We start from the raw sequence: 19,294 nt of genomic DNA, 5'->3' as shown, positions 1-19,294 counted from the left end.
TATGACTCTAATTGCTAACATCTGAATTTTCTGAATTAACAGATATGTTCTAATCCTTAAATCTGTTGTAAGTACTTTTTCTGAGGGATAAGATGATTTTGTCATGATATATATTATGTGCATTCTTAATTTTCCCTCCATCATACCAATCAACAAAATAATTTTGAGCAACTGTTATATAAAAAGTAATGTTCTAGGGCCGGCCCGGTGGTGTAGCGGTTAGGTTCATGAGCTCCGCTTTTGCAGCCCTAGGTTTGCAGGTTCGGATCCTGGGCGCAGACCGACCCACTGCTTGTCAAGCCATGCTGTGGCAGTGTCACATGTAAAGTAGAGGAAGATGGGCACAGATGTTAGCCCAGGGCCAATCTTCCTCAGCAAAAAGAGGAGGATTGGCAGCGGATGTTAGCTCAGGGCTAATCTTCCTCACAAAAAAAAAAAAAAGTAATGTTCTTAGGAAGAAAAATAGGTGTGGTTTCTACCCCTAAGAAGCTAAAATTCTAATTTTAGCAATAGATGCCATATATATATATACATATATATATTATTTTTTAAATGTTATCTACTACGAGATAAGTGTAAGCACTTAGAGTTTTAAACACTGAGAAAAGAAGAAGTCCACTTTCAACAGAGGTAATTAGGAAAGGCTTCACACGACCTGGGACACTTTGAGGGCAGCAACCATGTGTTTTCGACTGCTGTCTCTCCAGGATCTGGAAGTGTCCGTGGCACATGGTAAGGGCTTAGTATGTTAAGTGAATGGATGAATTTGAGCTAAACCTTAAAGGATAGGCTCTGTTTTGAAATATAGGAACTTTATTTAAAGTTAAGGGAATAGTAAAAGGTAGAAGAGGCAAGGCATGTTTAGTCTTATAAAGATTGCAGATGGGCTAGACTATGGTAGTAAGAATAGTATATTAGGAGGCAGTATAGGTTTTGGAAGATCTGAGTTCCATACAAATAGTTTACGTTTAATTTGGTTGGAATTAAGGAGTTTTTCAGGTCTGTAGGAATAGAGATGATAAAAGCATTGTTTTCAGTAGATTATCACTACTGTAGTAGGAGAGCCTACAGATAGATTAGTTACAGTAAGTAATGAAAGAAGCTGTAGCAGGAATTTGTCAGAAATAGAACTAAATCCTGTAATTATGAGTTGTATTTCTTCCTGAAGATTTTAACACTTGAAGATAGTATAATGGTGACTTAATATTGCCATATGGTAGATCTATCCTATAGTACCACAATGGTGAGATATCTTTTAAACAAACTGTCCTGAAATTATTTTTAGGGTAGAACTGCCTTATGTGGAATTGTAGGCTAAATGGACTATTGTATCTAGATTCCAATGTAATTCCTGTAATGAATAGTTTCATAGAGCAGCCACAAGACCTTGTTATTTAAGCTTTTAAAACTTAAAAATATAAGAGATCAATTTGGCTTTGAATTCATTTTCACTTGTTAAAGCAGCTGGCCAAAGTTCAGATGTTCCTTTCGAATTTAACATATACATCATTGTCATGATTAAGAGGGAGAACCATTTGGGCAAATAGAAGTTACTTCAGTCATTGAGTTCAGTCAATGAAATATAACAAGGTTGGGTTTTAATTATCTTGAGTAGAGAGGATATCAACAAAAATTTGTTAGTTAGTATGCTAGCTTGTTTTTTTGTTGTTGCTGTCGCTAATCAGTTTTAATATGCTTTTTAACATAACAGTTAATTCCCAAACATGTATTAGACTAACAAGAAGTTTGGGAAAACTTTCTTTTTGAAAACAAAAGGCTTGGAAGATTGGCCAGGGTCTAAAACTTGACTATAAGGATCTGAAAACTTGTCTATTAACTCTTAAGTTGTCATAATGATATAATTCAACTGTGTTCTTGAAATAAACGGTAAACCTATTTAGCAATGACTAGGATTTGTAGTTAAATCTCACAGTTACACACATTCAAGTTTCATCATTAAATGTATACATGTTTATATATTGTTATCAGTATTTCATTTACATACTGCCACTTGTTACATAGGACAGTTTGTCTTCTTCCTTTTCTCTGCTTCTGTCTCATAACTGCTATCTTGGTGTCCTCTAATCATTTAGGGGTCTCATTGAACCTTCTGGCTCTCTGTGGTCCTTTACCATTGTGCCCTCACCCACACCTGCACTCCTCCTTTGTGCACACCTCTCATTTTTCTCAAGTTTGCAGATAGTAACAATTCTTGGATCGGAGGGAGAAGTTTACTGCATGACTGCTCTCACTTTTAATCATTACAACCATGCTGTATGTGAGGTGGAGTAGAGAAATTGAGATTCACAAAAATTAAATAATTGGCCGAAGAAAACTTTACATATTAAGTGGCAGAGCTTGAATTCTAACCCATGTCTTTATTACCGATGTGTCGCTGGTATCTGTTGCCTCTGTAAATAAATTTTCAGGTCTGTAGATTTCAATCAGATTTCAGGAATGGTGGTTAATGTAACTCAAGACAAAGTGTGAATGCGTTAATGGGCTTATCTTTTGCCCCCAACATGATATTTGCCACTTCAAATCAATCACTTACTAACCAAATGAATTTTTATTTGGTAGACTGTTAGGAGAAATTTTTGAGCAGTGGATCTTTCTGAGTATCCTTTGTCCATGTAGAGCTATACTGCTCTTGCTGATCACTCAGCACTATGGTGATGTTACTGTGGGTTGGATTTGGTAATCTCTAGTTGGGGAAAATGGGTACCTGAATGCCTTCTTGCCTTCTTTTCTATGTATATCATATGTAATTCACATCTTGCATGCTCATGTTCCCCAACCTCCCAGTGCGCTCAACCATAAGATATATTTTTCAAATCTCATAATGCACTGAGTCCACAAACTTAGCTCCTAACAATGTCAGGGTACACAAAGGAGAGGTTTTTTTTTTTCGTCAGACTTGGTTAGGTTATAACTATACACCTGATCAACTTGTTAAGAAAGAATCAGAAAGAAAGTAACTGCTACTTTTTCCATTTTTTAATTGATCAGGGTGGAAAAAAAGAAAAGAAAGGGAAACTAGAATGTGAATTCTCAACAAATGGTTGAATATAACATTTTAGGAAGGACTTGAAAGCCAAGAGCTAGAATGAAGACCCATTTTACATATTAATATTTTTAAAATGCATCTATTAACATATATATTTGTATGTAGGTATATATGTACATCTGCTAATATAGTAGCATACATCTATTAAAGTATCTATTTAGTTGTGTATATATTGTAAAATAACAACTGAAATGAGGCTTATTAGAATTAGTAAATAATGCCATATATTAAAGATGTTATTCTTAACTACTCATGTACTAAATTTTATGAGTGTTAGTATTTTATACAAGATTCTGAGACTTTCCTCTGAGTTGGTTGTCTATATGCCTAACAATAGGTTATTTACTTGTGTAGGAAGGGTATTTGTGTTCTATAGGTCATAATAATCAGTTACCAGGTTATTTGTACATAGAGAGTAACTTTTCTTTTAAAGTTATCTTTTAACATTTTAAATTATGCTTTATCTTCCTGGGTAGACATTAAAGGGAGCAAGTTTTTATTCAAACGTGAAAGAATGTATATGTAATTACATTTTTCCACCTGTGAAATAGTCTGTCTTGGTAGGTATTGCTCCATCTCTGAAAGTTTTTGAGATCAATGGCTTACCTTTAAGAGGTCCTAAAGACTGTGTAGTGTATATCAACTAAGAGAATAGAGAAGATCTTAAAAGCATACCACTTTTAAACATACAATCTTTAATATCCTGCGTTCCAGAAAAGGAAGCATTGCTATTTCAAGCTAGCATAAAGAACTGTTTTCCATTCTGATTGGGGAAGCTTAAACATATTTGAGATTAAGTTTTTAGAGCTGTTTTATAAATTATCTAGATCAAGTTTTCCATTTTACAACCTTTTATCTTTCAACTACAGATTTGTTCATTCATTGAACAAATTAAGCTCTATTATATGCAATCCCTATGATGAATAAGACAAAATCTTTGTGCTAAAGGACTTTACAGGCTAGTAGGAGAGAGAAGACCAGATCAAGAACAACTGTAATACAGAATAACATGTAATGTATTAGCATGTGAGTGATGTAATTGAAATGGTAAAGTTAGCTATTAGAAGAAAAGATCTTTTTTAGCTCTGAGGATCAGGGAGAACTTCTCTGAATAGATGACAATTAAATTGTGTCTTACAAAAGAGTGATTCCACAAAGAGGCATTACTGATTAATTCATCCAGATACTAAGAAAGGTCTGTAGGTAAAAATGGAAAGTTTAGTAAGTTATAAAAATAAGGGCAATGGAGGGTGGAAAGGAAGAATTTTATCCTCATGTGGAAGTCACCCAGATAGATGAATCTAGCATGGCTGTGATTTGGAAAAGGTAATAGGAAGAGATGACGTGGACTTTAAGTGGTTGGATGCAAATAGAGTGGTAGCTTATCTTGGAAGTAAGCTGTGGAATCAAAAAAGATCAGCCTACGCTTCGCTTTAATTCCGTAAGACTTGAGGAGTAGAAGTTGTGAGTGTGAGATTTTGTAAAAGAAGGGAGGAAAAAGGAATTCATTCTCTTTAAAGAGGATGTCAGATTTCAGATGGAGAGAGAAAGTGAGAAGATGAGAGAATTAGATTTGGAGTAAACGAAGGAGTTTTCACACCAAGAAGCTGGTGATTTCACAGGGTACAATGTGGACAATAGGAGAGGCCAGTTGTTAAAGAAAGCTGAATGAAGGGAAATATGTGAAAGTTTAAAGAACAAAGTTAACTCAGTAGAATGGAAGCCTTTGAAATACATAAAGAGAATTGGGTACAGTGAAAGTTGAATGCTGTTAACTGTTTTTAAAGTACCTAGTGAAACCAACTAAATGACACATCACTGCTTGTATCTAAATTAACTATAGAAATGTTTCCATGTTGCCTTGAAGTACCTGATACAGATGTTTACTTCAATCTTATATAGTTATAGCAGATCATTTGTTTCTTCTTTTCCTGGGATTCTTTCTGGGATTTTATAAAATAATAGTCATTGTTTATGTAATGCTTTTACAGTTTCAAAACTTTTTACATTGAAGAATTTTTTATTTTATGTATTATACACACACTTATATACACACATTTAGTATTAAATTTCATTTAAATTTAAGTTCAGTGGTTGGAGAGAAATTTTAAAAGTCTATGATGGGAGTATTCATGTTCTCATTTTACCAGATGATGAAACCAGAGTCCAGCTTTATTAAGTGACTTGCCCAAGCACACCCTTATATTTTAAGTCTTATGTTTTTCTTCAGTTTGAAACAGCTTCTCTCTGGTAAAGTAGTTGAGTAAAGAGGTTTTTATTTTTATTTTAATTCATGGTGAGTACCATGCCACACATATAAAAATATAGCCTATGAGAGGCTCACTGAACTGCTGCTATTTTGCAGACTTTTTGAAGTTCTTTCTGTCTTGCTGCAGTCCTTGATAATATCATACTGCAAGGCTGTGAATAATTCACAAACTGGATATTTGCTATGGGAATAATTGAGTGTTATCTCTTCTTTATGATTTAGTGTCTACTTTTAAGTGAATGTGATTTAAAATAAATTGATTTAAATTCTAATTTAAATCAGTAATCAAGAAAATACTGGGCCGGCCCTGTGGCTTAGCGGTTAAGTGCGCGCGCTCCGCTGCTGGCGGCCTGGGTTCGGATCCCGGCTGCGCACCGACGCACCGCTTCTCCAGTCATGCTGAGGCCGCGTCCCACTTACAGCAACTAGAAGGATGTGCAACTATGACATACAACTATCTACTGGGGCTTTGGGGGAAAAAAATAAATAAATAAAATTAAAAAAAAAAAAAGAAAATACTGTTTAATCATTTTCTCCACAAAAGCACATAATTTTTTATTTAACCTTAAAAAATATTCTCTTAAACTCAGTTTTCAATTTTCTAGAAGGACATTCTATACATTGAATGCAATGCTTTATTTAAATTTTTTCAGATTAATTTTGCAGCTGTATCAGAAACCAAATGATTTGGTTGTTTTATTTACATAATGCAATTGAAATGGATACTGCTGAAGTTCTCTCTTGCTCAACTGATTATTGATGGATATTTGAGAGCTGCTTGGTCTACATTACCTGTATTTTACTCAGCAGTTTGTTATTTTGTTTGACTTTAAAATGTATTTATTTGTGCCTTTTTCTTTCAGATACACAATTTTAAAAATAAAATGAGAATGCATATTTTTCAAAGAAATATATCAAATATAAACAAGCATTTTGGAAGGAATCTAGCCAGTGTCTATATCAGAATCTAGATCAGTATGAGAAATTTTAAATATTAAATTAGGTAGCTATTTTCTTCCTTTAGGAATGTTTTTGATTAGTATTTCTGACCAGTAGATCAGGACCAGTCTCTTCCTTCACTTCTCTGCTCTTTTCCAGAGTTCCTGAAAGGGAGCCTAGACTCCACCAACAGCGTGTATGGCCCCTCCTCAGCAAGGGGCTAATAAAATATCTGCTCTAAGTTAAATCAAAACTGATTCTTTTTGGATGGGAAACTTTTCTTTCATTGATCCAGATAATCTTTAGAGAGACTTGAGCTCCCATAAGGAGTTTGTGGTTCATTCACAAAACGATTTGTGAAGATTTCATGATCCCTTTGTCTCAGATTGGGAGTCAGTAAACTTTTTCTGTAGAGGGCTAGATGGTAAACCTTTTAGACTTTGTGGCCAAGAGGCAAAGTTGAGGATATAATATAGATAGTTGCATACAAGAGAGCAAACAAATGGTCACAAATTTTTATTGACAAAATGAAATATAGAATAATAAAATTGAGTATAATTTTAAAAATACAGGCCTACTAATGAGAAGAATGGAATTTTCAGGGGGGGAAGGAGATAATATTTTGTTTACTTCATGTTCAAAGTTAGTGTTCTCTGTTATCAAATTGACTGCAAATGTTCATCTGTGAGAACTGTTCTCAGCTCATAGGTTGTATAAAAACAGGTTGGAGGCCAGATTTGGGCCATGGTTTGCTGACCCTGGTATTATTAGATTACAAATTACCACATTCTGTGTTTCTTTTGAGCTTGAACAAAAATCAGTGCTCTATGTATGTAATCCTTTTGGACATAAAGCTTTCAAAGAGAAATTGGTCAGTTTTAAGGGTTTAAGTATAATTTTTACTTAAGCATTCTATTTGTTCTGGTGGAGGAATAGAAGACTTGCCATTCATTGTCATTCTAGTGAATGTTTAGTCTTTTGAGAATTTGTTGAATTTTTAAATAAGTAACAATTTATAAGGCATCTTAGTGGAGGAAATATTAGGTCTATAATATATAATCCCAAGGACACAGAATATAATTTAAAGTATACTGTTTATTACATGTCATATAAAATTAATAAATGCCTTTTTATATTAAAAGTTTATATTCAACCCATCTCACTTAATGTTTTTTTGGTTTATACAGGAAAAAGAAGGCAAATTAAAAGGCAAAACCTTTCTTAAAATGGCTAATATTTTAGCATTTGTGAGAATGATGATTTCTATTCCTTTAACAAAGGTTTTAAAATGAACTGAACATTATTTATGCAGTTGCATAGTTAACATGCAAACCAAAATCTACTCACAACTGATTTTTGTCGTTGTTGCTTTTTATTTTTCTAGGATTTGTCTGTATAAGATATATTCATTCCCCAGTAATGAAACTTTGTATATACCATATGGCAACCTTGTTCCTAATGTGAATTATACACAGCATGTGATTAACCATCCTCTGGTATGAGACTTATATCTACTATGGCATTCACTAAAGCGTCTGTCTGATGGTGTGATGTTTTAGGACTTGAATATTTGGTGTTTCTTGGTTTGTTTTAATTTCATATTTTCACACAAGCCTGGTCTGTTTACCTTTATTTTTGTGTCCTTTCTTTCTATGTTCTCCCCACCTCTTTGCTTCACCTTTCTTAGCAAAGATGAGGATTTCTACCTTCAACATACATTGTTGGTCTTGTCTTCTGTTTTTGTTAGGAGGGACAGCAGTGTGATAAAAGAGGAAATCAAAGCCTTTCTTGCCAATCGGAGGATTTCCCAAGCAGTTGTTGCACAGGTAACAGGTAAGAGCTGAAGAGCCCTTTATTCTGGAATCATGTCTAGTCTCTGCCTTCTGGTGCAGATGTTGGAATATTGCTTGCATTTCTGCATTGCAGTGCAGATCTGTCAACTTAGGCATAATAATGTATGCCTGTGATTTAAAGCCCATTGTCTCCAATATCATGGAATTTCTCCAGTGATTTTTTTTTTTACTTGTGCTAGTAAATTTTATAGCATTTGTAATAAGCACAAAATTCATTATTTTATGGCTATAAAGGGTTCTCTGGTTTTCTTTTAATTGTGACAGAACTTATGACACATGCACATCCAACTGCTGTCTATATTTCATATTTTTAAAAGCTTTGCAGTCCTCCAAATCTAATCCCCAATAAAAAATGATTCATGAGAGTAAAAGAAATTATGTTTTTTTAACCACTTTTCTGTATGTGCAAGCTTTCCTCAAACTATTACTGAGAAGATAAGTTACCATTGTCTTCTCTTTGTTCTTTATATCCCATCCCATTACCCACCCCACCACAGCCCTATCCCAAGTATGTGGTGTATATGTGTCATTCTCTATTCAGATTGCATTTTTATGAAGTTCTTAAATCATGGGGTAACATGTCTTTCCTTTGTTGGTATTTAGTCTTCCTTTGTTGGATATCAATGATTTATAAGACCTCAATAAAATCAACTATGCATTAGTCACTAGAGGAATCAGAAACTACATTTTCAACTACATTTTGTAGTTTATACATCATTGTACATTGTACATTGATAGATATGAAAATTAATTTGTTCCTCCCCCTTCCTTTTTTTTAACATGCACTAGCAGCTATGTGACTCGGGGCTTTTTAGCCTCTGTGCCTCAGTTTCTTACCTCTACAATGAAACTGTTGGATCTGATCTTCAATTTTACCTTCCAATTTTAAAATATTACTTCTGTTCCCTAGACATTGATACACATAGAAGCTTATTTACCTAAAAGGTTGTTATTGACCGTTAATTTGGTTAAAAATGAAACTTGAGATTTCAGAAGTCTTAAATTTCATCCCAAGAATCTAAGGTCAGCCAATCTTAGTACGTGTGTATGTAATATATAACACTGGTAATATATTTTTATAAATTGACAACTCTGTTCATGGTAAAAGACCTTAATTAAAGGCATATCCTATAGAAATCTTAAACAGAAGGAAGGTGTGTGAATTTAATTTTTGTAATCCTCAGGTGTTTTTCAATAGGATATTTAAAATAAATTGTTACCTTTATCTTCGAGGATTAAGGTATGGTGCTAAGGGCACTTAAGGGCAAGTTAAGTGGATTTTACCAAAACCCACTGTTGTGCACTATTAAAAGATGGAGTGTTGTCTTTCAGGGCTTTTACTTCAGCCCTCAAGATTAGAAGCAATGGTATCTTCTAGTTTGCCAGCCTGAAAAAAATGGCAAAATTATAGTGTTATAAAACAGCATTATAAAGTTGACTTTGTCTAGGTGAAAATATTTCTATCTTGAATACCCTGAATCTTGAATCATCTTGGACTTTTAAAACAGTAGCTTTTGAAACCCATCTGACATTGATGCAAATTATAATAGAATACCTTTAAAAGGAATTTCTTAGGCATATCTAAAAGCATTTAGATATACCATGATGGATTAAATATAGTATATCAAATATTGCCCTTTTGGAAAGAGAAACTGAAAGATGTTTTAGAATCTTGCTACTCAAAATGTAGTCCATGGAACAACAGTATGGGGAACTTGTTAGAAATGTAAAGATACAAAGTACCACCCTAAACCTACTGAAACAGAATTTACATTTTAACCAGATCCCCAGGTGATTTGGGTTTGAGAAGTACTGTTCTAGGAGACTGGTAGGCTTTCCTGACATTAACTGCAATGGACTGGGGTTGTTTAACGTGGCCCCACTTGGTAATAGTCATCATGATGCCATCTCCTGTTTTTGAAAGCAGAGTGGAAAATATTTTTACACATTTATTATCTATTATATCACACGGACCTTTCTTTTGCTACTATAATCATAGGATTTGGTACTGTTAAAAACTTCTTCCCCCATTTCAGTCTTAACCCAACTTATTCTTCCTCCTCTTCATTCCTAGTGCAAAAGCTTGGGTTCATTTTCCCATGTTCTTATATCTTTGATGGTTCTCCGTGGTCTGAAAAATGAAACTCCTTATAATCTGACTCCAACCTTCTTTTTGTTGCCATCTACTATTCAATATACTCCCTGTCTGAATTCAGCTAGTCGCTCTTTCCAGAATTCTGCTCACTTGGTTGCTTAGAAATCGTTGGTTGTACCTGGGATGCCTTTTACCTCTTCACCTCAGCCTTTTGTAAATTCCTGTTTATCAAGATTACCTCAGTTAACATACTCATTCTGACTTCTTTGATCACTTTAGCCCATGTAGACCTCTCTTTTTTCTGAAATTAACTAACTTAGTTCACCACCCTGAGGTACTAAAGCTCATTTCAGTTATGCTTTTTAGAGTAATGTTCTTTAAAAGCAGCTCTTTCTGAGGATTTCATGTTTACCTAGCTACCTTGTAGTGCTGCCTTGTAGGGTGAAGGGAGTATTGGTGAAGGTAACACAAGCTATACATGTGAAAATTAATCCCATGTGACTTTGTCCAGTGATGTTCCCTCTCCAGAAATAATTATTTATTTGCTCATGAATAATTGCTGCATGAATTTCTACCCTTAAGGAACTCGCATTTTTCTTTTATCTACTTTAATTCAGTTATTTACATAAACATGGAAATGAGGATGATTTATAACCAGATTGGTTCATTGTCCCATTGGTAAACTTACTGAATTTGTGTATTTCTTATGTGTTATCATGTTACACTTTTACCTAGCCCATCTAGCCATCAAGCTAAACTCAGGGGCAGGGCTTTTCATTTCAGAAAAGAGATACAGCTAGAGAATAGTGAGTGAGTTAGAACCAGTATAAAGCCTGGCCCTCCTACTTGGCCCACCTGGGATAAACTAGCCTGAGTAGGAAGCCTTCTAGGCATCCAGGGCTCACTCACTGGGGTACCTGATCAGTATATAGGCACATTTTTCTGTCTTTAAATAAATTAGTCAAGTATATCTTAGAAGAATATCTGTCTGATGAAATCTACCCCAAAGTAAAGTTTAGGATATGGTGCTCCGGAATCTCTGTCCCATAAGGGAGTCTCTTAAAATCAAAGGTCAACTCTAATATGTGAAATAATGAAATAAATCAACCTTGAGATAAAAATGAGAACAAGTAGTGCATAACAAAAGAAAATGCTAAATAAAAAAGTATAGTGAGGTGCAAAATTATAACACATGTGCTTGTTCCAGAAACAAATACAGGCTTCTTTTTATAGATTCCGAGGATTTCTATAATAAGATAAACAAGAAGTTCATGGGTGGGGTCTGTATAAATAATATCCTACTGATAGGAAAAATAACAGTATAAACAGGATATAATAACAGTGCCTGCTGAATTTCCAAGCATGTTATTTGTAGCTTCTTTCATAGTATCACAGCTGCTCCCACCAAGGGTAGATTTTTACCTCTGTAAGAGGTCAAGCAAGATTCTAAATTCTCCCTAACAATGGTAGGGTGGGGAGCATAGCCTTTGCTTTAGGGATAAACACATGTGTTTTATATTCACTCTCTGGGTAAGACATTTTCTTTGGCTGTTAGAATTCTTAAAACATGATTTTCGTTATAAATTACCTCTGGGAAAAATCAGGTGAGCAGAATAAATAAGTAAATGGGCAGAGCTTGAGTGAATGTTTAGCCGGTGAACAAATATACTAATTGGATTCATGTCCGCTTAAAAATAAATAAATAAGAAAAAAATTATCATCTCTGAATTTTAAGAAATTAATCAAAATTTTGTTTTCTTGAATAGTAGTAGTATAGTGGAAAAGCAACTGTTAAGCTTTAGAATACCAAAGTTCTTATCCTTCTGTCATTACATAGCCTTGTGACCTGGAGTGAATCATGGAGCTTCTCTGAGCCTCAGTTTCCTTATTTATAAGATGAGGGGCTTTGATCAAATATTTTCCAAGTATTTTTTCTAGTTGTCAAATTCTATTCTATTTTTAAACTAAGTGCATTTAACCAGTGTGTATCTTACCCATATCTAGTGACTCTCATTCCCAAAATGTAAGAATTTCTGTAAAAAGAGAAGCTCTGAACCAGTTTTAGAAATGTTTCAGCTATCCTCAAATCACTTTGCTTGTTTTATTTATCTTTAAAATGAAGGATAAAAACACTACGTGTTCAGTTTAATGGTAATGTCTTTACAAAGGTGGGTAAAATTGATCCTCTCCCTCAACAGACCAGATATTAAAAACCAACTAAAGTATCAATATACCTGTTTAAAAATAGGCTTCATTTTTTAGAGCAGTTTTAGGTTCACAGCAAAAGTGAGTGGAAAGTACAGAAATTTCTCATATACTTCCCGCCCCCCACATATGCACAGCCTCCCCTACTATCAGCATCTAGCACCAGAGGGGTACGTTTGTGATAATCTGTAAACCTGTGTTGACACATTATCATCACTCAAAGTCCATAGTTGACATTAGGTTTAAATGGTTTTGTACGTTCTATGGGGTTTTGAAAAATGTATAATAAGTATCCCCTGTTACAGTATCGTAAGATGATGTTATAGTTTCACTGCCTAAAAATCCTCTGTGCTCCACCTATTCATCCCTCCCTCCCCCCAGCCCTTGGCTACCAGTGATCTTTTTATCTCCATAGTTTTGCCTTTTCTCGAATGTTATCATACAGTATTGTAGCCTTTTCAGGTTGGCTTCTTTCACTTAATAATATGCATTTAATGTTTCTTAATGTTTTTTCATGGCTCGTTGGCTCATTTGTTTTTAACGCTAAATAATATACCATTGTCTGGATATCCCACAGTTTATTTATCCATTCACCTACTGAAAGACATCTTGGTTGCTTCCAAGTTTTGGGAATTATGAATAAAGTTACTATAAACAAGTAGAATTTATATCTACATTAGAAAAGCAATGTTTGTAGGGCATAAATCACAGACTGTGGAATTGTATTATAATAGAACAAAATAAAATTATCATGCTCATTTAACAAGATTTTATCAATTTCTGTCTAATGAATTTTACTAGTTTTATGTAGATCTCCAATTTGAAGGCTATTATCTATCTACAAAATGGGTACATTTCTACATGTGAGATGTAATTTCTGTCTCCAAATTGAAAAGGTTTAGAGTTTTTGTTTCTGTTAGGAGAGCACTTCTTTTCAAATCTTTGAATGGACTTCAATTACCAACAACATAAATGTTTTTGCAGAGTGTATTTTAGAATTCTTTTCTTGTCTTGCAGCCTCTGGAGAATAAGAACAGATGTTGTCCTTGGTTCAAAAAATTCTTTTTATCTCATTTTCTTCTATCTTCTGCAGTTTGTTGGCAAACTGTTTTCTTGTAAACACAACACATAAGACTACTTTTTTTTTCATAGGAAAAAATTCAGCCTCTATCTGAATACTCATATTTTCTCACTTTGGTAATGGTTAAGTGAAAAACTGGAGTGAAAACAATTTCAGAGGATACTTTTTGTTGTTAAAAAAAAATCAGTTTTCTACAATTCTTGAAATTCATTGTAGGACTTTCATCATCTCAAATGCAATCTGTAGGGCTGTACATTTTTAGTGTTAAAGTTATGAAGGTTGGTTTTCAAGTAAAAAACAAGATGTCTCTTCCACCTGTATTTAAAGTTGAAACTACATTTAAAGAATTTTTATTCACCATAAGCTTTGACAAAAGTGACTTTGAAAGGTTAGGCACAGTAGTTGATAATTTTCATTTTTGTTTCTCCCCAATTCTTGTTTCCTAAGATTGTGGAGAAAAATCTTTGCTTAAGGTGTAATATTCCTTCAACAGTTTTATGAAATATTTCTTACCTAGCATAAGTTAATTTTCCTTATATTAAAGAAAAACCAATAGGGATAAATGACAGAAAGAAGAAGTAATAACCCTAGTAAGAAAGTCAGAAGTTATCTGTGTCTGATAAAATAGCAAAACCTAAAGTTTAGCTGTAGTCCATGTGAGTCATCAGGCAATATTATAAATAACTTGCTGCAGAAGGCAGCTCTGAAGAGAATAAATACCATTCTTTGTAAACTATAGATGTAGTCTTTTATGCATTAAGGAATTATCCTGTTAACTCTTGAAGTTTCCTCACGGATGGATCTTAAATCAAAGAATTTGACATCAGTTGCTGAACATAATTTGCTCTGTCAGAAGTTGTACTAGATTTAGTAATGTGTAGTTACTGACTTTAGTTAGGTGAGAAGCTGAAGCTTAAACTGACTAAACTAACCAAGCTTGAGGGCCTTAATATCTGAGAGGTCTAGAAAATTTTGAAATAATTATTCAAATTCCTAGGGCCTTTAAGAAAGCTTTTAATATCAGCATATGTCAACTTCAGCTAAATTTGACTATATCATTTGATCCTCACAAAATAAACTTCAGGTATGCAGGGGAAATGTATTTTTTTCTTTGTTTTTAGTCACTTTTATTGAGATAAAATTAGCATAAGAGTAGAGTTCTCTGAGTTGTACCAAATTTATACAGTGGTATAATCATTACCGAAATCAAGATATAGAACATTTTCAGTATTTCAGCAAGTTCTCTCATGCCCCTTTGCAGTGAAATGCCTATCCCCACTGTAAGTCCCTGGCAACCACTGATCTGCATTTTGTCAGTATAGTTTTGCATTTTCTAGAATGTCATGTGACCAGAATCATACAATGCATACCTTTTTGTGTCTGACTTCTTTCACTTAACATGATACTTTTGAGATTCATTGATTCGTTGTTACATGTATCCGTAGTTTGTAAGTTGTAAATGCTGAATACTAGACCAGTGAGTGGATATAACAAAATTCATTTATCTGTTAATCAGTTGATGGACATTTGAGTTGTTTCCAGGTTTTGGCTATTATGAATTAAGCTGCTATGAATATTTCTCTACAGGTTTTTGTGTGGACATTTTTCTTTTTTTTTTTTTTTTTAAGATTTTATTTATTTTCCCCCCAAAGCCCCAGTAGATAGTTGTATGTCACAGCTGCACATCCTTCTAGTTGCTGCATGTGGGACGCGGCCTCAGCGTGGCTGGAGAAGCGGTGCGTCCGTGCGCACCCAGGACCCGAACCCGGGCTGCCAGGAGCGGAACGTGCGCACTCAACCGCCAAGCCATGGGGCCGGCCCTTGTGTGGGCATTTTTCATTTCTCATACATAGGAATGGAATTGTGGGGTAATTATTTAGTGTATGTTTAACTTTTTAAGAAACTGCCACACTGTTTGCCAAAGTGGCTATACCATTTTGCATTCCCACCAGCAATGTGTGAGATTTCTGGCTGCTTTGCATTCTTTTTAGCGCTTAGTATTTGTGCTTCTCTTAAGTTTAGCTGTTCTAGTGCATATGTAATGGAATCACCCTCTAGCTTTATTTTGCATTTTTCTAATGACTAATTATGTTGAGCATCTTTTCAGATGCTCATTTGCTATTTGTGTATCTTCTTAGGTGAAATGTCTGTCACATCTTTTGCCCATTGTTTTTTAATCAAGTTGTTTGCCTTATTGTTGATTACAAGAGTTCTACGTATATTCTGGGTACAAGTCCTTAAATATGTGGATATACAGATACCCTAGTCTGAGGCTTGCAGTTTCTTTTTCTTAGTATTGTCTTTCAAAGAGCAAATGTTTTTAATTTTGATGAAATTATATTTATCATTTTTTTCCTTTATGATTCATGCTCTTTGTGTCCTACGAAAATTTGCCTAAATGAAGTCTCAAAGACTTGCTTATGTTTTCTTCTAAAAGTTTTATAGTTTCAGCTCATACATTTAGGTTTCTGACCAATTCAAGTTAGTTTTTGTATGTGTGTGAGGTAAAGGTCAAGACATATTTTTTTCCCATATGGATGTCCAATTGTTGGAGCATCATTTGTTGAAATAGTCTGCAGTGGTCAAGAGACTACTCTTTTCCCATTCAATTACATTCGCACCTTTGTCAAAAATCAATTGAATATGTATATGTGGGACTATTTCTGGGCTCCCTACCGTGTTCCATTGGTCTTTATGTCTATCTTTATACCAATACAAAACTGTAAGTTATTGTAGACTTATAGTAAGTCTTGAAATCAGAAAGTATAATTCCTCCTAACTTTGTTTTTCTTTTTAAAGATCACTGTCAATATTCTAGATCTTTATTAGCTTGTCAAGTTTTACAAAAAAGCATATTTTTAGTGAGATTGTCATTGAGATTGTGTTGAATATATAGATCAATCTAACATTAGGAATTGACATCTTAATCATATTATTTCCATCCATGAACATGGTCTATGTCTTCATTGGTTTAGATTATCTTTATTTTCTCTCAAACATGTTAGTATTTTTCAGTGTACAAGTCTTACATGTATTTTCTTAAATTCATCTCTAAATATTTTATATTTTTGGTACTACTGTATTGATACTATCTTTAATTTCAATTTCCAGTTGTTTGTTTCTTGTGTCATAGAATAATTGATTTTGGTATATTGACCTATTCTGTAACCCTACTAAATTCATTTATTTGTTATAGTGCTTTTTTTGTAAATTCCTAGGATTTTCTACATGGACAATCATGTGATCTGTGAACAGAGAGAATTCTACTTCTTCCTTTTCAATATATATGTCTTTTATTTCTTTTTCTTGCCTTATTGCACTGACTAGGACCACCAGTTAAATGTTGAATATGGTGATGAGAGCAGACATCCTTGCCTTTTCCCAGTCCTAGGGAGCAAGCATTCAGTCTTTCACCATTAAGTATGATCTTAGCTGTACATTTTTCATAAATGCCCTTTATCAAGATGCCCTTCAAGAGAAGTTTTCTTCTGTTTCTGAGAATTGTTATCATGAATGGATGTTATATTTTGTCAAATGCTTTTTCTGTATCTATTGAGATGGATCACCTAGTTTTCCTTTTTTAGTCTTGTTAATATGATGAATTACATTGGTTGATTTTCAAATGTTAAACCAACCTTGCATTCTGGGAAAACTCCACTGATTTGCTTGGTTCAGTTTGCTGATATTTTGTTAAGAATTGTTGTGTCTATGTTCATGAGGGGTATTGTTCTGGATTTGTTTTCTTTTTTCTATTCTTGTAATATCCTGTCTAGTTTTGTTATTATGATAATGTAGCCTCATAAGACAAGTTGGGAAGTGTTCCCTTCTCTTATATCTCTAGAAGAATTGGTATAGAATTGGTATTATTTCTTCCTTAAATATTTTTATTTTGAGACTGTGCTTTTTTTTTTTTAAGTATAGTGAATATCTTACACTTGGTCATGACTTACTACCTAGATCCAATCTTGTAGGGCTTGTACCCTGTACTGAAGTCAACAGAATAGAATATAGAATAGTAGAGATTATTGGGTCCTTAATATCTCAAAGGTTGCCAGCACTTTTCTACATGATTTTACCCTTGGCAGAAATACTTTTCTCTTGCCATTTGCCTAAAATAGCAGGATTACAAACCACAAACCAAACTGAGTTTGCTTTAGATACAGCAGTAGCCCTTCTTCTGTGCCCTAGTATATCTGAGTGAAGAACATAATTCTCACTCACTTAAGCTATGAGATTTTGCTTCCTATAGTAGTTTTAAAAATATTGAGCAACCTATCTGTAAATCCGTTTCCAAGCAGATCTATGGACAACTTCTTGGTTTTGAACACATTGATTTTTTTTTTTTAATTTTTTTTTAAACTTATTTTTTTTTCCCCCTTTTTCTCCCCAAAGCCCCAGTAGATAGTTGTGTGTCATAGTTGCAGATTCTTCTAGTTGCTGTATGTGGGACGTGGCCTCAGCATGGCCAGACAAGTGGTGCGTTGGTGCGTGCCCGGGATCCGAACCCGGGCCGCCAGTAGTGGAGCACGCACACTTAACCACTAAGCCACGGGGCCGGCCCTGAACACATTGATTTTTAATGTACGTGTCCAATATAACGTTGCCCCAGGCTTGTTATTGTTCTTTATGAGAAACATAGGAAAGCTTTTTTAGAAACATTCCTAATGTGTCTTTGTTTAATGTTTTGAGACCTTTTAAGAACTAGAATATGCTATTTTCATAAAAGTGTTTTTTTTCCTCCTTTGACTGTTTTAAACATAAAGATTGTTGTGCCCAAGCCCTTCCATTGCTAAACATTTTTTTGAAGGACATTTATTACCAGTTTGTCTTGATTTTTCTAGGGCATAAAGAATGTCTTTGAAATGTTTGAGTGCTATGTGTTAAAGTAATTATTATCACACATAATATAGAACAATATCTCTTAAACCATTGTTGCCCATGCTTTTTTCACTTTAGCTCATTTTTCACTTTATCGTTGTGCTAAATACCTACCGGGACAGCATATAGCCCTTTAAGTGAGTTGTAGATAACTGATGGCTCTGTTTTTTACTACTGTGCACATGTTAGCTAAACCTCTCTTTTTGGAGGGTTGTTATGTTTAGCTATAATTTATTTTAACACTTAACAAGTGCTAGGTGCTGTGCTAACTGTTTTATATATTTGAGAGGCAGGTGTTAACTTCTTCAGTTACAGACAAGAAAACTGAGGCTAAAGGAGATTCAATCATTTGCCCATAGTCACACAGCTAATTGCTGTTTGTCTTGTTGCAAAGCCAGTGTTCTTGACACAGCATTTCAGATTTATAGAGGCAGTATAGTGCAGTGGTCAAGAGCATGACTTTGAGGGTTCAAAATATGATTTCTGTCACTTACTAGTTATGTACCTTTGGGCAAGTTACTGAATGTTTTAAGCCTCATTTTCCTCTTTTAGAAAATAATAATAGTAATACATACCTAACAGGGTTCTTGAGTAGGTTAAATGAGTTAATTTACGTCAAGTTTCTGGTACATAGTAAATGCCATAGAAGTTTTTTATTATTATTATTAACTATTATATTACTTAATGTTCAGCCAGCAGTTATTCCCCTTCATCCCTCTCCAGTTTGACTTTTCTGAAGCTGAGCTTCCTGAGACTAAATATGTTAACTATAACGCTTCTAGCCTTTGACCACTTAATAATGAACTTTTAAAAATATATGGCACCCCCATTTTCATTTTAGTATATTTACAATAGCCAAGACATGGAAATAACCTAAATGTCCATTGATATATGAATGAATAAAGAA

The 19,294-nt window shown here is 34.1% G+C and overlaps 1 protein-coding gene across 9 annotated transcripts in view; it reads left to right on the top strand.

Annotated features, from left to right (window-relative positions):
• HMBOX1 (homeobox containing 1) overlaps positions 1 to 19,294 on the top strand; it is a 111,992-nt gene that overhangs the window by 14,552 nt on the left and 78,146 nt on the right. For all 9 annotated transcript variants that reach the window (XM_058550424.1, XM_058550420.1, XM_058550422.1 and 6 more), the window contains exon 4: positions 8,023 to 8,108. In XM_058550424.1, the coding sequence (XP_058406407.1) occupies positions 8,023 to 8,108 (86 nt within the window). The remainder of the gene's footprint in view (positions 1 to 8,022; positions 8,109 to 19,294) is intronic.

Source organism: Diceros bicornis, chromosome 11, assembly GCF_020826845.1.
Source record: "Diceros bicornis minor isolate mBicDic1 chromosome 11, mDicBic1.mat.cur, whole genome shotgun sequence".
NCBI classification, from domain to species: Eukaryota; Metazoa; Chordata; class Mammalia; order Perissodactyla; family Rhinocerotidae; genus Diceros; species Diceros bicornis.
The sequence above is the reverse complement of the archived record's forward strand: the minus strand, read 5'-3'. Positions and strand labels throughout refer to the sequence as shown.